Here is a 24,579-nt window from a genome sequence, read left to right as displayed (position 1 = left end):
AAATAAATAGTTATAAATTTTCTACTGTGGCACCTATGTAAATGTTTAATTTTGATTATATTCAGTTGGCATCCATCCCTCAACATGGAAGAAAAACCATATTCAGCCCATTCCAAAAAAGTAGACAAAAATTTGCTATTAAACTATCAACCTACTGCCCTCACCCTAGTGCTCTTTAAAATAATGAATAACACCATCAACTGTCAACTTCAACACCTGAGACACCATTTAGTCAATGAAAAGATGATGCCAATCAAAGCACATCTCCTTGCCAATATTAACTATCTATGGACATGCCATGGAAAGGAATGGAAAAACCTGTGTTATTGAACTTGGCATTCACAAGCATTGCATAGGATCTGCATTAGAGGGCAGCTCAGTAAACTGTCATCTTGTGCTTTAATTTCTGTCCTTGTAACTGGGTGGACAGGTTCTCTTAATATGTTGTTGTTCACTGCTTGCATTGATTGGTTAATGGATGGCATTCTGTACCAATACAAAAGTGTGCTTCAGGATCTTGTTATATTACCTATGAGGATGGGTATCAGAATAAGTGGATATCAGCAATAACAATCTCTCACAGACTTCAAGCCCTATTTATAGCTGTACCAATGATAACATGCTCCATTCCTCCTACTATTCAACAAACCTTGCAATGCTCAAACAGTCCAAGCTTCAAGATCTCATTTTAGAAATTATGAACTTTATAACCGTGTTATTAATAACTCTTAATTTCCCAACGTTTCGACCTTCATATAAGGTCATCATCTGGAGTATATACAAATATACAAGGACAAGCTGAGTTACATTTCACACAGTAAGCTAAAGAAACAATGATTTGATCACCAGTTATTCTACTGGCATGACCTCTAGTGAAAAAAAAAAAAATTACAGATAAAATTACAAATTAATTAATTAATTAGAAACTACATCAAAGCTAAATTCTATTTAAGATAACATGAGATAAACATTCTTTGTTATAGATAGTTTTCTTACAGTAACAATGATGTCCTATTTTTAACATTACAAATGTTATTTTAGATTTAGGATTCTGGATTATCTACAGGCCTGTTTATAGTTAACTCTTAGAGAGAAAGGTTCTGTGGGTAGAATATGTGCCTTCCATATGCTTGGAATTTTTAGACCATCATTATTGTTTAGATTGGGGTGGTTGATAAGAATTTCACAGGCTTCCTTAAATTTGAGTTCACACCATGTTTTGGTGTGATGTAAACAACTGACTTTTCCAGAATGCTATGTAAAGTGTTCAGGGCATGATCAGAAAGGCCAGCTTCACCATAGTTATTATATTTAATGTGTCGTTTATGTTCCTTTTGTCTGATAGGAATTGTGCATCCTGTTTCCCCTATATATGGTATATTACAGGTGCAATAAATATGGTATACTCCAGGGTGGGCCAGGGGAGGGAGTGGGTCAGATGAGTTGAGTAAGCTTTTTAATTTTGCAGGAGGTTTATTGGTGGCTTTGAAGTTGTATTCTGTTTATTTTATCTAATGTCCCTTTAATGTAAGGAATGGTTATAGTTTTACTGTAGTCTGGTTTATCTTTGTTTTTTATTGAGGTCTTGTAGAGAATTTTGTTAATAGTGTTTTGGCTGTAACCATTTTTTAGAATAGTATTGCTGATAACTTTAAGTTTTTCATTAAAAGAAACACGTATAAACCACAGTGAAAATTATTTAATTGTAAATATTTCATCCTAAGTATCTTAGGACATCATCAGTACAGTATTTAAACAAAAATTAGGAATAACATACAGTTAGGGCACATGATTACAATAGAATCTCATGAAAACGTGCTAAAGTAGAACAAAAAAAAAAAAAAAAAAAAAAAAAAAAAAAAAAAAAAAAAAACGTTAATTATTTAACACAGTTTTGTATGATAATTTCCCATACTTTAGGAATAGTAAGAACGTCGTTGCGGTTTAGGTTTGGTCTGTGTAGTAGGGCTTCAGAACTTTCTTTGTATAAACGTTCATGTTTAAATAAAGATCTATGTAAAAGTTTAGCCTTTTCCCAATGGATCCTATTGTTTGGATTTTCAATTCCGTGTTGAGAGAGGCCAGATATCTGCGGTTTAAGAAGACGAATGTGGTCTTGATGTTCCGAGATGCGTTTCTGAACAGACCTACCTGTCTGTCCAAAGTAAGATAATTTGCATGAGCATGGAATCTCATAAACACCAGGTAACATCAAGGGTGAGAGTTTGTCCTTAAGAGAAGGTAACAAGTTGTAAATTTGGTTGATAGGTTTGTAAGTAGTGGCAAAATTGTATTTCTTCATAATTTTAGAAAGACGTTCTGAGATGCCTTTAACGTAAGGTATGGGAATCCTATGCACTTCTTCCTGTCTGGTTTGATGTATGCAGAAGTGACTGATGATTTTTTGAGTTGTTTTGGGATTATATCCATTTAGGATGGCTGTATTTTTGATAACTTCTAATTCCTGGTTTAAAGATTCTTCAGAGGAGCAGAATTTGTGTGCTCTGGAAACTAGTGATTTAATAATGCCAGATTTCTGAGATGGATGATGAGCAGATGAATTGTGAATGTAGCGACCTGAGAATGTAGGCTTGCGAAAGATGGAAGTGGCGATGGAACCGTCTTCTTTTCTTTTGATGTGTAAATCCAAAAAAGAGATACCCTGTGGAGATTCTTTTTCTAACGTAAAGATGATGCGATGATGAAGAAGGTTAATTTTATCTAGAAACAGTTGTAATTCAGGTTCGGGATGATTCCATACTGCAAATACGTCATCGACATATCTTAGCCAAATTTTTGGTTTGGGTTCAAAAGTGAATATTTTTTCCTCAAGGTGTTCTAGAAACAAATTTGCTAGGTTTGGTGATAAAGGAGATCCCATTGCTGTTCCTCTTGCTTGTAAATTTGACCTTTCCAGGTGAAGTAACCTGATGCAATAACAAACTTGAATAATTCAACTATATCAGACGGAAATTTTTGAGTAAGTAATTCTATTGTTTCTTTATGGGGAATGTTAGTGAAGAGGGAGACAATGTCGAAGCTGATTAACAAGTCAGTTTTTGATAGTTGAATGTCTTTAATTTTTGTGTGAAACTCAGTAGAATTTTTGATTGAAGAGACTGAGTGGCCTATGTGAGGGCAGAGAAGGTTAGATAAGAATCTTGATAACTTGTACGTTGGACAGCCGATACAGTCTACGACAGGTCTAAGTGGAACATTAGTTTTGTGTAGCTTAGGTAAGCCATAAATTCTAGGAGGTCTTGCATGGTATGTCTTAAGTTTTTTGATAGTTTCTTCATCTAAGGAGGAAGTTTCATTAAGTAGCTTATTTAATTTTCTGAGTTGACGATTCGTAGGATCAAAATCCAATTTGGAGTAAGTATTACAATCTCGAAGAAGTAAATTAATTTTTCGGTCATATGAATTGGTATCAAGAACCACAGTGGTATTTCCTTTATCAGCTCTAGTAATGATTAAATTTTTGTTACGTTTTAAGGAAATAACAGCTTTCAATTCCGACGGTGGGATATTTAATTCTGAAGGTTTGGCATTGTAGATCACTTTAGCTACTTCGAAACGAAGTTTGTTGGCTTCAATACTGGAGAGATGCTTGATATTTCTTTCTATATTATGTATAAAGTCTAAAAATGGGAAACACTTTGGTGAAATCGCAAATTTATGGCCTCTTGCTAGAACATTTAATTCATCTTTTGTTAGTTGACGGTTAGATAAATTGACTACCCATTTTTCCGTTGGTAATTTGTTAGTGATCTTTTTTGATCCATTTAATAGATTCAGGTATTTAATATGCAGAGCACTATTGCTTTTCCCGAATTCTCTGAGACAGTTATAATTAATTGTAGCAATTCTTGATTTAACGTATTTGACAAATCTGTTTCTAGTTCTGTAATATTTAAAATGTTTGTTGCTAGTTCATGCTTAGACACTCGTAACTGATTGAGTAGTAAGGAATGACTTGCTTTTTGATAGATTTTATGGGCGCCTTGAGATTTGATGGTTTCTTTCAGCTTAGTAAAGGTTGGAATAAGATTATCACGTCTGCACTTTTTTAAAAAAGATATTCTAGCTCGTAGCTTACCCTGTTTTAGTTGCGGTTTTCCTAGTAAGTTTGTCTTCTGTGCTGTCATTTCCCTGTGAAGGAATAAAACTTTTTTAAATAACGAAACCTGTGGGGCGATCATCATTAAAAGAAACACACGTATAAACCACAGTGAAAATTATTTAATTGTAAATATTTCATCCTAAGTATCTTAGGACATCATCAGTACAGTATTTAAACAAAAATTAGGAATAACATGCAGTTAGGGCGCATGATTACAATAGAATCTCATGAAAACGTGCATAACGTGCTAAAGTAGTACAAAAAAGAGAAAACGTTAATTATTTAACACAGTTTTGTATGATAATTTCCCATACTTTAGGAATAGTAAGAACGTCGTTGCGGTTTAGTTTTGGTCTGTGTAGTAGGGCTTCAGAACTTTCTTTGTATAAACGTTCATGTTTAAATAAAGATCTATGTAAAAGTTTAGCCTTTTCCCAATGGATCCTATGGTTTGGATTTTCAATTCCGTGTTGAGAGAGGCCAGATATCTGCGGTTTAAGAAGACAAATGTGGTCTTGATGTTCCGAGATGCGTTTCTGAACAGACCTACCTGTCTGTCTGAAGTAAGATAATTTGCATGAGCATGGAATCTCATAAACACCAGGTAACATCGAGGGTGAGAGTTTGTCCTTAGGAGAAGGTAACAAGTTGTAAATTTGGTTGATAGGTTTTTTTTTTGTACTACTTTAGCACGTTATGCACGTTTTCATGAGATTCTATTGTAATCATGCACCCTAACTGTATGTTATTCCTAATTTTTGTTAAAATACTGTACTGATGATGTCTTTCGCAAGCCTACATTCTGAGGTCGCTACATTCACAATTCTTCTGCTCATCATCCATCTCGGAAATCTGGCATTATTAAATCACTAGTTTCCAGAGCACACAAATTCTGCTCCTCTGAAGAATCTTTAAACCAGGAATTAGAAGAGTTATCAAAAATACAGCCATCCTAAATGGATATAATCCCAAAACAACTCAAAAAATCATCAGTCACTTCTGCATACATCAAACCAGACAGGAAGAAGTGCATAGGATTCCCATACCTTACGTTAAAGGCATCTCAGAACGTCTTTCTAAAATTATGAAGAAATACAATTTTGCCACTACTTACAAACCTATCAACCAAATTTACAACTCGTTACCTTCTCCTAAGGACAAACTCTCACCCTTGATGTTACCTGGTGTTTATGAGATTCCATGCTCATGCAAATTATCTTACTTTGGACAGACAGGTAGGTCTGTTCAGAAACACATCTCGGAATATCAAGACCACATTCGTCTTCTTAAACCGCAGATATCTGGCCTCTCTCAACACGGAATTGAAAATCCAAACCATAGGATCCATTGGGAAAACGCTAAACTTTTACACAGATCTTTATTTAAACATGAACGTTTATACAAAGAAAGTTCTGAAGCCCTACTACACAGACCAAACCTAAATCGCAACGACGTTCTTACTATTCCTAAAGTATGGGAAATTATCATACAAAACTGTGTTAAATAATTAACGTTTTTTTTTTTTTGTACTACTTTAGCACGTTATGCACGTTTTCATGAGATTCTATTGTAATCATGCGCCCTAACTGTATGTTATTCCTAATTTTTGTTTAAATACTGTACTGATGATGTCCTAAGATACTTAGGATGAAATATTTACAATTAAATAATTTTCACTTGGTTTATACGTGTGTTTCTTTTAATGATGATCGTCCCACAGGTTTCGTTATTTAAAAAAAAGAAAACTTTAAGTTTGTCTTTCAGCGCATTCAGGAGCAGATCTTCAAAGTCCTGTTTTTTTAGAGTATGTGTCAGTTTTTAGTAAACATACCACTGAGACTAATATGAAAGAGAAGATACTAAAGTAATTTTTTTGTATTTATGTTTATGTGGTTTTTTAAAGGTTTGTGTTTTTTATTTTGTAAATCCAAACAGAATTACTTTGCACAAATTGGTGATATTTAGATATTACTAAATATCACCAATACAGACACATTATTGACAAATACAGATACTTTTCTATTTAATAACAAATTCCAGCAACTGAAACACCTGGCAAAATCTTTGTATTAATATACATAAATGCTTCTAAACTGAGTACTCTTTTATTACGCAATTTTTATATATCTGTTTTCAAAAACTGATAACGAAAAGTATTCACAAGAGAAGCCAATCGTCTTTTTTTTTAACCTTTCTCATGATATTTCAATGACAAGTTATTAATGCTTAATTAATTTTTCAGGCAGGCCTTTTTTGCAATATCTAAAAAATGGTATCACTAAAATCATGTCTCTTACTTATGCCATGCATAACTCACAAGAAAAAATGGCTGTAAATTACTAATTATATGCCAAAGGCTTCACTACCAAATGGGTTATGTGTTGCACTATCCAGGTATTTGTTTACGCTTGGACTCGCCAAACTTTATATAGTTTCTATATTCGGCATGAAATTCTTTGAGTTTCTTATTCGGCTATGAAACAATATGGAATGTAATATCCCTTAACTTAAATAAAGGTTGTAAATATAAATAATAACAAAAAATAAAAAAATATCAACTAATACATAGATGATTACACACATTTGTAAACAAACAGTTATTAATGCTGGCATTTTGAGAAATTAGAGAAAAAAAAGTACCAATTTAATATATTTGGCTGATGTGAAGAATATTTTGCAACAGGGAGATTGCCTCCGTGTCCTGCCATGCCAACCAAGAAACAACAGACTGCAGTCAAAGTAATCTCTGATGGAATTTCAAAATTCTGTTCACTTCATAAATGAATCATTCATACTATAGTATAATTCATAAATTCGTTTAGATTGCTATTTTATTTAGTGGTGTGTATTTGAATATTTTTGTTCAATTTGTGTGAAAGAAGAAAAACAGCATTCTCTTCTTTCACACAGGGTTCATTTAATAGCATATGTGTCATAACAATAAAAATAATCTGTCTAAGATATAGTTCAGAATTCACTGGGATCACATATTCATTTTGCATAGAAGTTAAAAAGTCCTCAGTGGCAATTCAGAATGAAAGAAATCTATAATGAAGTAATAATGAAGGATGCTCATAATGAAAAGCTGTCAAAGAATGCTAGAAAGACATCATTTAGAGATACAATTATCAAAGGTGAGTAAATAAAAAGGATAACGCATGTTCTTCAAGTAACATAATAAAGAGAGTAAATGTGAATGTGTGGAAGGAACAAACAAGCATCAGAGTTAGTAGTAGCTGCAGAGACAAATAACCCAGAAAGAGTGACAAAGAATGTTTAAAAAAATCTGAGCAGAGATGAGAATGACATAATGGCTGAGCTATGACTATAAAAGAAAATAAATAAATAAAAACATAAATGCATTTTAATCAATTAATGATAGTATGAATAGTTATTACTATTCAAATGAATTAATATATTTTAATTGTTTTTCATTATGCGTGCTGTATTCATAATAAAGAAAAATTGGACAGGAAAGAAATTCAGAGTTCATGATTATTCAGAATATTCTGTTTGCCTTGTTTTTCTAATACATATACAGTGCTTGGAAAGAAGTCAATAAGATGTAGGACCTCCTTTTGCTGCGATGACTACAGCAATCCTACAGGACATACTTTCCACAAGTGTATGATAGTGATCAATGGGAATTTTGGACCATTCTTCCTGTAGGCATGTAACGAGATCCTGGACTGTTGTGGGGCAGATGTCCCTTGACTTTGCCCGATGTTCAGTTCATCCCACAGATGTTCAACAAGGTTGAGATCATGGCTCTGTGGAGACCAGTCAAGTGTGGTGACATTCATGTTCAAAAACCAGCAATTACAGCAGCAGACTTATGACATAGTGCATTGTCTTGCTGAAAGAGACAATGGTCGGTTCCATTAGAAATGTCATAAAATAGGAAGCATTGCATTATCTAGAATGTTCAGATGCCTCTCGGAGTTCAATGTTCATGGTACCACAAACAGAAGTCCGAGACCAAACCAGGAAAAACAGAGCCATGCCATCACAACTCCACTTCTGAATTTCATAGTTGGTATTATGCACTCTGATAAGAGACATTCACAGGGTATCCAACACAACCACACCCATTCTTATGCTTGATAGAGTGTAGCGTGATTCACAGCTCAACAACACAGTTTTCCAAGCATCCATATCCTGCTATATGTGCTCTTTGCACAACGAAGACAATTATGCATGTTGGTTCAGGTAATAGTGTGCTTGCATGTTGCAGCCCTACCATGAAAACCCATGTTGTCAGCTTCAGTACTAAACGTTTTTGCACAAATTCATGTTCCAGTCAATGTCCAGAACTCTGCATTCAACGTGTCAGCTGACAAATGGTGGTTTTTACATATTATCCTTCTTAACACCCTATAGTCATGTTTGGTGAGTGTGGTGGGTCATCCACTGCAGGTAGCACTTGTAATTGACTCCCTACATTTCCATCTCAGTATGGTATGACTGATTGTTGATCTGGGATGGCCCAATTTGTCAACAATTTGCCAAACAGATAGGACTGCAGCATGGCATCCTATCACAATGCCTCTTTCAAACTCTGTCAGTTCCCTTCCTACAATGATTTCACCTGGACATAGTTGCTCTCACTTTGGAGTATCATATTCCTTCAACTGATACTGGCTACAAACACGACTTGTTACAAGGCATGATGCACCTTGCCCATGGGTGTCCATTGACCCCTCTCTCGCTCTCTCTGAGTGTGTGTGTGTGTAATTTAGTTTGGTAATCTACATGGAACTATATGACTGTCATACTGATTCTTGACATCAATTAGAATATTTCTGCAGACATGAGTAAATCAGGTCAGCAGAAATATTTATTCTATACAAATATTTTGACAAGGTTTTACTGCAAATAAGCAGTACGCTGGTGAAACATGAATTACAAATAAGTGTCTTTCTCTCAAACCTACCAAATGTTTGTAGTTTAGAAGAGCACAAATTTTCATAAAACTGAAGAAATGAAGAGTACGTACCATGTACATAGGAGAACCACAGAGCGTAGCAGCCATAACACCATTTTCCAAAAATCGTGCAAAACCAAAGTCTGCGATCTTCAAAGTAATATCACAAGGAGATGGATTTGGCTTTCCAGAATGACAGAGCAAAATGTTTTGGGGTTTCAGATCACGATGAACTATACCTTTGGTGTTTAATGCTCTCATTGCACCAGCTAAAAGATGAAAAGACAATAAAGCATTATGTTGTTCTTACTGCTTCAATGTTATCAATGTCATTGATAACAATTCATCAATTTTAATAATAACATGTGATATGCAATATTACACTACACTGACTATTTCAGCATATACACACATTTGCTGTACCATTGCATGTCTCACTGTTGATAGCTGATGGAATCCAAGATTAAGATCAACTAATGATAATGCTGAAAGTATAAACTATTCTGTGTTTCACCTGATTACTCTGACATGTATTTAAAGGATTATAAAGCAAATCTTCTTTCTTATTGCCTCATGTGAGGTGTAAGAAGAATATATAAACTAACATTTATTATTAGCTGGCCTGGTTGGCCAAGTGGTTAGAGTATCCACTCTCCAACCTAAAGGCTGTGGGTTCGAATCCCACTATGTCATTGATGTTTGTGATTGTCTGTGAAAATACTAGTGGTACTGGTGGTGGGCAGTAGATGGCATTGGTGTAGATGATAGTAGTTGAGGTTGGTGGACTGGTGGAGGAAGAGAACTGTAGAATAGGTGCTCTCCTACAATGAGTCTGTGGACTCCCTGGAGGTGTCACATAATATAGTAATAATTATAATGATTACCAACGAGACTCCATGGAGTCAAAAGATTCATTGCAGATGGTACCACTCTCTCACACACAATTCATCATACCATGACTTAAATGCATTCACTGTCTCTGCACTCTTAACGCTTTTGGAAAATGCATTCTGATCTCCAGCCACTTTCCACACAAAAAATCTACTTCCTTATCTCTCTCTTGCTCACATCCTCCATATACAACTTCCAGGGATGGCCTTCTGTTTCCACCGTCTCCAATCATTCTTTGATGATAATACAAATTATCAAAATTCATATAACTTTGTAGATGGAATGAAAGAGAACTTTTTCATAAAAGATGACGCTGCATTTCCTAAAAAGAACTTTTGTTCAAGTGGATTGTTTATAACATTGTAGATTCATGAGAGCAAACTACTTTTGCTTCCTCAGTAAAGAAAGAATTAATGCACACAATTTTCAACAATAGGTATCAAAACTTAAAGAAATGTGATATTTGAAGATATTTGAAAAATAAAAAATAAAAAATATTTCACAAGAGAAACAAAAAAAAGACATCTGTGATATTTTCTGCAAACTTCATTATTTTATATAAACTAAAAGAACAGTATGAACGTCTTGTGCCGATCCACACTTTCTAAAAATCTCTGCAGTATTTTAAGTACATAAAAAGTATTAAACATCCATTGGATTTGAAATATAAGTAATATCAATAGAACAGAAATTTTTTAATTAAATAATTCTGTGATTTCATGACTAAATATAATTTATTTAAAAGTTTCATTTTGATAACAGTTTGCTCAATATCTGAACAATGAACAAAGTAATGAAAAGTAATAAATCAAGGGTGGATATTATTTCTGGGAAAACTCCCATGTTATTCCTCTTAACAAACTATTATATTTACGGCTATTTGCCTGATTCTGTTTAGGAGTGCCCCAATTTAAATGCCATTGGCTCTTTTCTCACGGATTCTTAGGGCATTGTAGATGTATATTTATCAATAAATATATGTTGCATAGAGGACAAGAAATTTGCACATACCTTTTTCTGGGTGTTGTGGCTTTTCTTCTTTCGCATTGTCCAAACTACTGTGTGTGAGGGGGGGGGGATTTTGGCAAGTGGGAGAATTGAATTTATTAGTTGTGTAGGATAGTTGCGATTTTCGAAGATCTGTGTTAGTTTTTTTATTTCTGCATTTAGATTACTCTGATTGGTTGAAAATTTGTACGCATTTATGAATTGTGATAAGATGACCGATTTTTTAACGGAATATGGATGGTATGAGTGGAAATGGAGGTAGTTTCGATATGTGAGGGTTTGTGGTATACTTTTGTGGCTATTTTGTTGTGTATTCTGGTTTGTGTCAAGTTTAAGAAATTGATGGATTTGTTCTGTTCGGTTTCTATGGTGAATTTTAGTCTGTTGCTGTAACTGTTTAGGGACCCTTTTTGATCTTCGAAAATTGCAACTATCCTACACAACTAATAAATTACGCAAACAAGACTGCCAAAAACTGCCAAAACAACCCAAGTACCAAAATAAACTTCCCTACACAAAAAATTATCAAACTACCATACACCCAAAACACATACAAAGCCTACAAATACATCTTCAAACATACTGACTACAAACTGGTATTCACCACAAACCAAAAATTGGTAAATCTCCTAAAACCTACTAAATCTCAGACACAAAAAGAAATATTTGAACATCACAATGTAGTCTATAAATTTCCCTGTCAAAAAGACTGTGATATCACCTACACAGGTTCCACCATCAGGTCTTTATGGGCAAGACTACAAGAACACTTCCACAATTGTAACATCCCTATTCCAGAACATTTAACTACTAAAAAACGCAACATCAAAAAGAAAAATCGAATACAAAGCATAGGAAAAACGGAAATAGCTGTCCACGCCCTTGAACAAAAACATACCCCACAGATTGACAAGGCCATCATAGTAGAGAGACAAGACAATGAAACAATGCGTAGAATATCAGAAATAATAGCCATAGTGTGACACGAACTCTATCAACGTACACAGGCCCTACATAATCTCCGAGGTTTGGAAGCTACACAACATAAAATTGAGGTCACAAGCCCGACCAATAGGCGATAACACAAACACTTCAAAAGCAGAAGCACCTACCCAATCTGACATAGCATCCACTTCCTCCATGTGTTCAGGCGACGACCAAGAATAGTCGAAACGGACCGCACCCTGTCAACCCCGTTCCCTCCCCCCCCTCTAAAAATCAGTTGCTGTTTTCAACCCCTTTCACCCTTTCCCACCTCATATAAATATAAAAAACGCTCCGCCCATCCCTTATAATATATATGTATGTATATGTTATTCAAAAAAACCCGGGTTTTTTCCATTTGTTATTTCAATTCTCCCACTTGCCAAAATCCCCCCCCACACACACACACAGTAGTTTGGACAATGAGAAAGAAGTAGAAGAGCCACAACACCCAGAAAAAGGTATGTGCAAATTTCTTGTCCTCTATGCAACATATATTTATTGATAAATATACATCTACAATGCCCTAAGAATCCGTGAGAAAAGAGCCAATGGCATTTAAACTGGGGCACTCCTAAACAGAAGCAGGCAAATAGCTGTAAATATAATATTATTAAATCAAATTTTAAGAAAAGTGTTATATCAAACTGTAAGAGACAGTGCCCTTTCATAAGCCAGCCATAGAACACATGCACACTTAACAAACCAAAGAGAGAGAAAGAAAGATGGAGATTTTTTTTTTTTTTTTTTGTATATCAGCCCCACACACGAGGTCCCAAGACCTATGACATGACAGTGCTGGGTGTGGGGGTAAGTGAGAGATGGAAGAGAGGAATGTGCTGATGTGCTTTTTGAAAGCCTGAAGGTTGTTGTAATCACTGGGGAAGACAGTGTGGGGAAGCATGTTCCAAAAAGCAGAGGTATAGGAAATGAAGGCAGCAGATGAGAAGTTGGTCTGTTGATTTTAGAGTTGATGGTGTTGTCTGGAATCTACCAGTTTTCATATACAAGTCCAGGAAAGTGGAAGGATTGTAGTAGACAGTTCAAAGAAGCACTGCCCATGAAAATACCTTGCAGAAGAGACATAATGCAGCAACTGAGCATATATGGGAAAGTGGATTGAGGGAGGCAGTGAGGGAGGATCATCAATTAAGTGAACTGCTCACTTTCAGGTTATGGTATATGTGCAGTGCACACCCACAGAATAGCAATATCACATATTTTTGCATTTACTCCTGTTAAAGACTTCCCTAATTGTTTCCTGGCTTTGCATTCCTAAAATTAAACCCAATATACTGATGCTTCATGAAGAGGACACTTTGACATGCAAACATTGCATTACATTCACATTAATAGTGTGTGGGGTCACATAAATACAGACACCTTTGAGCCCTTTGAACAGATATACAGATGAAGAAGGGTTAAATTCTTAGCATTCCAATGGTTTTAAACCGACCAGAAGGCAGGATGTGCATTGAGATGACAGCACCCAGAAATCAGTGGCTGTGATTGGATATTGTGTGAACCAATCTAATTAAACATCGTCATTTGTCATGAGTTGCTGTTTTTGGTTTCTGAGTTTCATCTGTTTTGCATGTGTGAACTAACATGTTTGGGACACCAATATAGACAAGTAATTTTCTATATATAATTTATAACTTTTTTGCCCATATTTACAATGGGAAACAGTGTTGACGATCTACTGAATGTCCCGTTTTCTACCAGAGCTGTTGCAGATTGTATGATTGATTATAATTGAAGAAGGTTGGAACTTGTGCATAAATAAATAAGTAAAAGTTATTTCAGCCTTTCTTTGGTTTAATTCAGAAAAATAATAATTTACCAAGTGATTACTTTTTCCGATTTCTTTGCATATTATATGGCCGTATTTAAAAATTGAATCAAAATTCAAATTATCCTTTCTTTTTTTTACTCTAGTTTTGCCAATGATAATCTAATCTCACCACTGCGCTTGGCCGCATGAAGGAAGGCTTGGTTTTGAGTCTAGTCGGCGACTAGAGGAAATTTTTCTAAGCCTTTTTTCGACTGGTTCCCGAGTTAGTAGATCTCTGGCACGGGCAAGCAGGTTTTTCCTCCCGGAAACTCGGGTTTTTCGTCCTGTAAACTCAAGAAAATCGACCTTAGAATCCACATTATTTCAGACATTAAAAAAATATATATATTGTGTTAGGGTTAGGGACCACGAGATGGCAGCACATTTGAGCCGTCTCTCTTCACTGCGTACCGCTTAATTAGCGATAGCCTTGGGCCATCTGTCTCTGATTGGGTACCAGTGGAGATTGAACTGCCCACTCAGTCTCCAAAAGTTAGATAGGGCTAAATGGCCTCGCCTACTCCCATATATGGGAATAAAAAGGCGTTAGCTGATTTTTTTTTTTTTTTTTTTAATCTAATCTCACCACAAAGCATAAGCTCTTTGTGCTTCTCACATAAATGCCAAACATGAAGCACAGCCATTGTTCATTTGCCCTTTATGCTTTCCATATTTAAAATTATATCAATTGATAAAGTACTCAAAGCTATCCTACAATTAATTGCATTGGGCCAATTAAGATGAGTGCTGATGTGCTATGCACTCTTAAAACTTTCATACATTAATAAAAATGTGATCATATGGTCAAATTGACATGAATTTTGTAGTGTAGACTGCATAAGCCATTCAACAGCACACCCAACCTAAATGAACATGATGCCACTGCTCACTTCTATATACAATCAAGCAATCTGAGGGAAGTTTTAGCTGCACCACCCAAATGTGGGAACAGCATTCTAGGGTTGGATGGATTTAAGCTTTATAAAGCATCAGGAGTTGAGCAGGAGAGAAGTACGCTCTGGAACAGAAAAGAATATCAGGCTTTTTGCAGGCTAAAGATGCCATGGACTTGATGTTTCCATGCCAGGATAGATTGGATGTGAAAGTTAACCCAAGGAGAGAAAATTGGTCCTGGTTGGCAAAATGAATGTTGTCAAAAGTGAGGAAGAGAGTGGAATGGTCTTTCTTTCTAGAAATGAGACAGGCCTGCATTTTGATGGCATTAAAATTCACCAAGTTATCACCCCACTCGAGAATGGAAAGGAAATCAGTGTTTAAGAGATTGGTTAAAGTTCTTGAAGTACAAGTTACCTGAGAACTACAAGGGTTTGAAAATGAAAAAGAGGAGTGGAGAGCACTGTTATCAGCAAAGCTATGAATAGGACTGGATGTCAGGGAGAGAATATCATTAACGTATAGAAGGAAGAGTATAGGTGACAGTACTAAATCCTGGGGCACCAGCAATAACTGAGAAATCTGATGAAAGGAAACCATCCACTATAATAACCTTGAGTGAATGGCCAGAGAGGAAACCATTTGCATTTGCAGAAGGAGAGAAGAATACCATAGCTTGGTAAGGAGGCCACAATGCCAGACTCAATCAAATGCACTAGAATCAAAAGCGACAACTTGAGTTTCTCCAAATTTTTCCATGGCTAGTGTCCAAAAATTGATGAAATTAGCAAGGAGGTTTGCTGTGGAATGAGAATTGTTCTAAATCTAAAGTTATTATTATTATTTTCTTGTGAATCCTCGTGGGAAGAGTCACAAGACTCATCATGGGAGGTCAACACTAGTCAAAGTACCATACCACATCTTAAACTCATCCTCCATCTGCACTTTCACAACCTTCATAGACAATGTATTCCATGCTCCTACTACTCTCCATGTGAAAAACTTACTTTTTGCCCTTTTACTCACTATTTCCTTTTGTAACTTCCAGGGATGGTCCCTTGTCCTTGTTCCTTCCCATTATTCAAACCATGTGAAAAATTTCCTCAATACTATTCAAACATTGCAGTCTGTATGCCCTCAATCTATCTTCAAAATCAAGATTGTACAACCCTGATATCATTTTTGTTATCCTTCTCTATGCCCTTCTGTCCAGGGTTACTTTGTTTCCTTCAAATCCAGGTGACCAGATATGAGTGCCAAAATCCAGATATGGTCTAATCAAAGCTTCAAACAATGGGACTACCACCCTTTTATCAATCATGGTCTCCACTTCAATATTGCAGCAATGCTCTGAGATGTCTTCATAACCTTTGCAATATGTCCTCTGAACTTTAAAATTTTGATCTGCAATCAATCAAACATTTCTTGCTTCCTCCACTTCTTCCAGTATAACTCCACTGAAAGTGAATATGAAGCATTCCATCTGTGGATTCCAAATTTCAAAACCATACATTTATTGGATTACACAGACATCACCATTCATTTGCCCACCTTTCAAGCTTATTCAAATCCTCATGAAGAGCCAAGCATCAACATTGTTACTAATAACCCTCCTAAACTTCACATCATTGCATACCTCCCTGTAATCCTATGACAAATCATTCACATAAACAGCAGTGGCCTCAGAACTGAACTCTATGGAACGCTACTTGTATATGGGGGGAGCAGAGTCAGGAAGCAGAAAGGTTACAACTCTGATATTTATCAGGAAGTCAGTTACCAATCCAAACCCAGACATTGTATCTTAAAAAAAGAAACTTGTCATGTGACACCTTGTCAAATGCCTTTGCAAAATCAAATAAGACTGTTTTCCTTACACACGTTACTCTATTGTAAGAGGTAAACCAAATTACAAAAGCAAGAGTCTCTCTTAACAAATCCATGCTGACCTGCCTAAATATTGTAAATATTGTCCTCATCTGCCCAATTACAAGGGTGGTCTGAAAAATTCTCGGCCTAACAATGAAAAAACGGATTTATAATTTCAAAATTATTTTCATTTTTTAACATAATCTCCCTTAAGACTAATACGTTTATTTCAGCAATGCTCCAGTGCCATCATCTCATCCCTATAGGTTCTCAGTAAGAGCTGCAAAATACCCTTCTACAGCCTGCAATCACCTCTTGATTCAAAGAAAAGCTCTGACCAGCGTGGAAGAGTTTTAGTTTTGGGAAGAGATAGAAGTCAGAGGGAGCCAAATCTGGGAAACAGGGTGGATGTTCCAACAATTCATAGTACAGATACCTTAATTTTCCCATTAACAAAACGCTTTTGTGGGTAGGTGCACTGTCCTGATGAAAGATGTTTTTTTCTTCTGCAAACCGGGTCTCACAAACTTTTTCGTCTAGTCTGGTTAAAAGATCGGAATAATATTCCCCAGTTATTGTTTTACCCTTTTGAAGATAATTAATAAGCAATATGCCTTTAGCATCCCAAAACACCGATGCCATGACCTTTCCTGTTGATGGAACTGAGTTTGTCTTCCTTGGCGCTGAACAATGGTTTCTGTCCACTGTTTTGACTGCTGTTTGGATTCTGGTGTGTAATGGTGAATCCAAGTCTCATCCATAGTAATAAATCGACACACAAAATCAGTTTTATTCTTGTTAAAACGCTCCAAGCACTGTTCAGAGATTTTCATGCAAGTACATGTTTGATCTGCTGTGAGCAAGCGTGGCACCCATCTTCTGCAAAGCGTTTTCATTTGCAATTCTTCATGCAAAATATATCCTACACATTCTTTTGAAATGCCTATAGTCTCAAGCCACTTTGACTCGCCAGTCATCCAATACCGTGTCATGCACTTGATCAATGATTTCTGGTGTTGTTACACTTTTTGGATGTCCTTCACGTGGGTCACCTTCAAGGCTGGTACGGCCACATTTAACCTCTCTACCAGCCGAGGTGGATGAAATAGTGAGACCAACTTGCAGGTTATTCAATAGGTTACAGAATCGTATCCAGATTTATCTAGACATATATTATACGTCCCGGCCGGTTGGGAGGTTAAACTCAGCAGCCCATTTCTTAATTGTCAAAAACAAAGGAGATGGGTGCCCATAAACTTTTATGAACTTTGAATGAATTTCTTTTGCCATTAAACTTTCTTTTACAAGTCTCATCCATAGTAATAAATCGACTCGATTTTATCCATTTCAAGGGAATACAGACAAAATGTTTGCTTCAGACAGCTATATAAAACAAACTACTTGATAGAATGATTTGCAATTTCACATGGATGCTTATGACAGATGTACCAACTTAGAAAAAAAATCTTGCCGATAGTGTTGCCGTCTATGGTTGAGGCTAAGAATTTTTCAGACCACCCTTGTATTTGGTACATGCAAAACTAGTGTGTGTGTATAGGAAGGGAAGACAGTTTTTTTTTCCCCTCCCCTCTCTCTAAAGTAAAATATATGAATGGACAGATGGGGAAACAATGTGTTATCTCATCCCTAGCACATACCATCAGTCTGGCTACACTGTGTAGATGATTAATTTCTGTTTGGTCTCATGGCCTAAATATGTATAGCACATTTAGAGCTAAAATTAAAGAAACACAAGAGTTACATGCCTACCAACAGATGGTTCATTATCCTCTTCTTTTCATTAGCTTTTTATTTTCTTTACATTTTCACTATATAATTTAAGGAAATTACGACATACTAGGATATACATTAAAATAAATTTTAATATATTTCAATATTTCGGCAACGTCATGTTGCCATTTTCAAGAACTTAAGTACAAGACACGTGCACGCAGGCACAACAAAACAGTAAGTGAGGAAGAAGTAGGAAGCTATTATTTCTCCTAAAGTCCTGATTGTGCCCTCTAGCGGGCAATGTTGGTATTCTTGGGCGACTGGGCTGAAGGTCTTCTGATGTAGGTTTCCCAAATTTGAGGAAGTCTCATGCAGCCAAATTTGTTGAGGTTTGGATCGTTTCTTAGGGCTGAAGCTGATTCCATGAAAAGCTTTTCATATCTGTATTTGCTACGGTGTATTATCCTGGCTTTCTTCCACCGTATTCTATGGCAGGTATCCAGCGCATGGTCAGCAAGACCAGAGTGGCTGTATTGGTGAAACCGAATGTAGTCCTTGTGTTCTGAAATTCTGATATTTGCTGTCCTGCCTGTTTGGCCAAAGTAGGACAGCTTACAGCTGCAAGGAACCTGGTATACACCAGGTAGGTCTAGGGGGGGGAAGGTTGGTCTTTAGTAGAGCGGATAAGGGATGCCAATTTTTTATATGGTCTGTAACAGGAAGTTATGTTTTTTTAAGATTTTTGTGATTTTTTCCGAGGTGCCTCGGATATAGGGTATGGTGATGGATTTAGATTAATCCTTGTTGTGAGGGGGGGGGTTACTGGTTTCAATATTTTTCGGATTTTTTTTGGGGGGGGTAGCCATTGGCTGAGAAAGTGTTGAGAATGTGGTTAAGTTCTGTGGTTAGAGCATTGTCATTCGAGCAGATAAGTTTAGCCCTATTGTGTAGTGTCTTAATGACTCCATATTGTTGTGAGGGGGGGAGTGGGATTGTTGGTGAATATATCTGCCTGTATGGGTGGGTTTTCTATATATACTGAGAAAACCAAGGTTCCATCAGGCTGGCAGGTGACTAGTGTGTCTAAGAAAGGAGTGCAGTTGTTTTTTTCCTCTTCCAGGGTGAATTTGATTCTGGGGTGTTGGTTGTTTAAGTGTGTTAAGAAGGAGAGGAGTGCATCGGAGCCATGTGGCCAAATAGCGAATACATCATCTACATAGCGAAGCCAAACGGTTGGTTTTTGTGGGGAAGAGTTTAAGGCTTTCTCTTCAAAAGTCTCCATATAAAAGTTGGCCAAGGGTGGAGAGAGTGGAGAACCCATGGCTGTCCCCTCTATTTGTTTGTAGAATTTTCCTTGCCAAAGAAAATAGCCTGAGTTCATTGTGAACTGAAATAGGGCTGTGATATCGGGAGGAAATTTAGCTTGAATTAGCTCTAAGGGTTCTTTGAGTGGGACATTTGTGAATAAGGAGGAGACATCAAAAATGACCATTGATGTCAGTGTGGTTGAGTGTAAGGTTTTCTATGCTGGCTTTGAAGTGGGCTGAATTTTTTTATGTATGAAGGTGTGTTGCCAGTATAGTGTGAGAGAGCTTTGGCCAAATGTTTAGTAAGTTCGTATGTGGGGGAATCAATGCCATCCACCATGGGACGTAATGGCACATTTTCCTTGTGAATTTTTGGGAGTCCATAAATACGGGGGGGGGGGGGGGGGGTATGGAGTTATATGGTTTTAATTTGTTAGTGATTTCCACAGGCCAAGAAGTGACCTTCTTAAGGAGCCTGTGGAGTTTTCTAATTTGTGAGTTCATGGGATTGTACTCGATAGGGAGGTAAGTGACCAGATCTAACAATAGGGATTTCAGCTTACCTGTGTAATCTTTTTGGTTAAGCAATACTGTGCAATACTGTTTTGTTGTGCCTGCGTGCACGTGTCTTGTACTTAAGTTCTTGAAAATGGCAACGTGATGTTGCCGAAATATTGAAATATATTAAAATTTATTTTAATGTATATCCTAGTACGTTGTAATTTCCTTAAATTATATAGTGAAAATGCATAACCAACGTCTAAGCCTTTCCACGAGAATTTTCTTTACATGTGTGTTATTGACAAACTTTTTGTCAATAAATTCTATTTCAAGTTTTTATCTAACTTTTTAAAAACTGAAAATCTTAATTTTTAATTCTTCAGTAAATGTGCAAACTTTTTTCTGTTAGTTACTTTTGTACATATAAATTATGGGGAATTTTTTTAATATATACACTGTGCATATATCTGCTGTCTACTGCAGTATGTAATCTGAAGGGGAATGTTTTTTCATTATGTTGTCTTATTTTAACTGAAAAAAAAAAAAAATGAAACTGATGTATTGAATATATAAATTAATTTTAAAACATTATCATTCCAAATGTAGGAGAACATGCTAAAGTATGTAACCATATAGTGAAAATCATTTTAAAAAAAGTTTAACATATAAAAAAGATTAATTTATATCATGCATTGTTTATTAAAGGGATCATAAAAATCAATTAAGAACTCAAAGTTTTTAAAAGAAATAAAGGGAATTTGGGATTTATATAATACAACATACCTATTTGCCTCAAAAAAAGATGGATTGTATCTTCACTGAGAGTGCCCTTGGCTATAAAATGGGATGTCAAAATTAATCTTTCTATTCCATAATAGAAATATCTCTGACATTCAAGAAAGAAAATATGCATATTATATACCACCTCATTTAGAAAAAAAAAAAATTCTTACATGGAATTTACCTAATAACATTAAAAAATCACTTCTAAATTACTTTATTTTATAAAATCCTCTAACAAATTTTATTCTCAAAAGAGAATAGCCAAAAACCTAGCCATAACTCATGGAAATCAGGAAATGACTAGTCTCCACATTTAGTTGTTACTGATAGTTAAGCTCCACACAGATGATTCTGAAAACTGTGAGGCAGGCATATAGCAGACAATTGCTGTTATCTCATATCCTAAACCACAACTGACAGAAACAATATGAGTTTTATGGTCAATTTTATTGAGCTGCAGAGTTAAAAACACATAGGTTCAGGGAGGAAAAGAAACCATACTCATACTGCAATAAATCACTTCCATAGATTTTCTAATGACATCTTTGATATTATCAATATATATTTATTTTTTGCATTTAGGGTTGGATAGAATAAACATCAAAATTCAACAAAAAAATTCACTATTTGCTTTGCTCATTTACAGTTGCATTTCTGATCCAGTGTTAAAGATTATTTCATTTGCTCTGGCTATTCAGAACTGGCATGAAAGAAAACGCAGTCAAGATTGATGCCGAGCAATACAACAGCGTGACAAAGACTATTATGCAAATATAATTATGCCTATCCATTGTGTGCTCAACCACATTATCTGTTTTGCAGAGAGAGAGAGAGAGAGATGGACTGCAAGTGAAATCTTGTTACCTTTATCAGGCCTTTTCAACTGGAGGTGAATTAGCCAGTCCCAGAGGTGATTCCAACCAAATGACACGTGCTGTTATTCCAACTATATCATGGAGGTATAATTAGTATAGAGGAATTTTATACTATCATTATTAACATCTGACTTCATGGAGGGCTGACTCCATGAAGTCAGATGTTAATAATGTTAATAATGTCAGAGACTCATCAGATGTTAATAATGTTAATAATGTCAGAGACTCATCGCACACAAAGCTCATCCAACCATGCCTTAAACTGATTCAATGTGCCTACATTCACAACTCAGGTGATGCATTCAATTTGCCAACCACTCTCCATGAAAAAGAACTCGCTTCTCACTCCACAACTCCAGACAGGCCTATAATTTGTAGCCACAGTCTTATCACCACTTTTATGCAGTGGAACAATTTTACTTTCCACTAAAGGAATGCTCCAGAGGATTGGCAGTAGCATTGGCATGAAGACATGTAGTAATAAGTCATCAAATCCTATTGCCTTACTGACACCAAGTTTATTTATTTCCTCATATATCTCCTGCTCACTCACAATTAAGCAATCCTCTCCTATGTCCTCTACACTTGAGTTTCTCATGATTTCAAATTCTGAAGAGGAGGAAACAACCTTATAAAACTAATCACTTAATACCTCAACAACGTCTTCTGCAGCAGTTATCATTCTACCATTTTCATCTATTCCTCCTTCTACTTGCCACGTATCTAAAAAAACTCTAGGATTTTTCATTGCCTGATTTGCTAATTTCGGTTATACTGCATTTTGTTGTCCTTACTGAGTCAGTAAGAAGGCACTTTGAAGCTCCCTTCAAAGTGCCTTCTTCTTCCAGTTTCATACTTATTCAGCCTTTTGAATAAGTATGAAATCTGTTATGTATTTCTATATCAGTTCTGTTGTGTCCCAATTTATGATTTTTATTCTATCTAATAATTTCTGCTTATCTATGTTCTACTATTATCTATGCTCGAGATATCACCAAAAAATGTACTAATACTTAAGTTATTTCTCCCCTTAGTACCCCAAATATTTGTATTATACTGCACCTTTTGGGATATTTAGTTTGAGATATTATATACAAAAACAAGGAGAAAGAACTAAAATATGTCAGAAAGTGTAACTATGTTGCAGTCGTGACACTTTATCTCGTTTCTTAACACATTAATTTCCCGCGTGATTAGGTTCGTAATTTTTTCAAGTGGTGCATTGGACAGCAATTTCAGACAACTGTTTTATCATTGGACAAAAGGTTTATTAAATTCCTTAACATGGTACAATTCAAATTGTTATTACTCAATTCAATGCTATACTAAATATTTACAAACTGACATTAGCTCATCATAAATAATTAAGCTATGATCCTATAACGGGTATTACGATCATGCCGCCATACACATTCAACACATAACTTCATATGACATGGACATATAAGATTAATTCACACTATTTAACTATCCAAACTTAAGTAGCTTAACTAAACCATTTACTGCACTAACACATAACTACGACATCTAAACTTTCTTATACAATATAATAGACATGCAAAATTTTCAGGACACTTAATTACTCATATAACATTAACACTAGCCAGCTTACTTTCAATATATTCTGTCAGATACTAAAGTCCTAGTATTGTTTTCTTGGTCACTTCAACAGTTCAGTATTAGAATAATGATAACTAATACAGACGAATCTTAGTTAACACGAGATATAATTTACAGTACCTTTCTTTCCTGAGTTTTCCATATGGGCCTCTATCTTTTTCTGATTGAAGTATCCTGGTATAACCTCTCCGATAATCTGCTTCTCCTATGTTCCCTTTTGAATTGAACTATGCCTACGCGGTCTTTACCTTTCGTTATTCAGGACACACTTTAAATCGTCTAAATAACAGCTGTGCAACTCGCGACGTGGATATCGATTTCTTTACAGCTTTCCCTTTTTCGTGGTTGTCACTGAAGTTGAAACACAAAGAACATGCTTTCTTTTCTTTGACTATATGGCATTCTTCACTTCTTACACAGGAAGTACAGAATCGAAATCCCGCTCACTTTCGTTTCTGTGTTGTGACGACGGAGATATAACCCCTATCTCGCCACTCAGGAAAACACCTTGAAACCCATACGAAGGAGCTCGCGAAGAACTCTCCTGGAACAGAACCAAAAACCAAAAGCCAAAAAGGTCTAAAAGCCTAAAAAGCCCCATGGGGGGGGGGGGGTTTCCAACCCTTTTATACTTGCTCTCCCAACGGCATCTTCTTTAACTTATTTTCTCCACCCCTACTTGATTTTACTTCACCGACCAATTAGGGTGGCGTTTTTCTGCCAAACGTCCTTTGGTCGGCGAGCCAAACGATGTCTCAATCCGGGAATCGGCACTGAGCGATAGTCTGTTGTTTTTATTTTTCTGGCCTCTATCTTAATCCCCTTTCCAAAATTTCTCTATGAATTTACTTTTACTATGAATTTAGTCATAAGAGATGGTATGTGAGAGGCTAGAGATTAATATTTTAATCTCTAGCCTCTCACATACCATCTCTTATGACTAATCCTTTTCTGTCTTATTTAGTTAAACTTTCTCTCTTATATCATATCACAACATTAATATATTCTTTCTTTTTTGTTAGTTAGTTCAACAAACACCTTTATATTTTATATATTTTATTGGATGCAAGAATATTTCTTTTTCTTTTAAATAATTCATCTATTATCTTTTATGCAGGGTTTTTAATTTATTTATTCTTCGTGTTACACCATGATAGCTGAGAATTCTACATTCCTAAGATATCAGGTGTAACAGTTCCCAAGCAACATTTATTTCCTTACTGCTCAGCTTG

General features: G+C 35.8%; 1 protein-coding gene across 1 annotated transcript in view; it reads right to left on the bottom strand.

Moving 5' to 3' along the window:
- LOC150095623 (serine/threonine-protein kinase unc-51-like) overlaps positions 1–24,579 on the bottom strand; it is a 393,781-nt gene that overhangs the window by 275,042 nt on the left and 94,160 nt on the right. Inside the window, exons 6-7 of the mRNA XM_090409927.1 lie at positions 20,853–20,903; positions 9,120–9,316 (exon numbers count right to left, since the gene is read on the bottom strand). Coding sequence (XP_090266053.1) covers positions 9,120–9,316; positions 20,853–20,903 — 248 coding nt within the window. The remainder of the gene's footprint in view (positions 1–9,119; positions 9,317–20,852; positions 20,904–24,579) is intronic.

The sequence above is a fragment of the Typopeltis vanoorti genome, chromosome 20 (assembly GCF_054136105.1).
Source record: "Typopeltis vanoorti isolate ZY-2024b chromosome 20, IOZ_Tvanoo_1.0, whole genome shotgun sequence".
In the NCBI taxonomy this organism is placed as follows: domain Eukaryota; kingdom Metazoa; phylum Arthropoda; class Arachnida; order Uropygi; family Thelyphonidae; genus Typopeltis; species Typopeltis vanoorti.
This window is presented reverse-complemented; position numbering and strand designations above follow the sequence as displayed.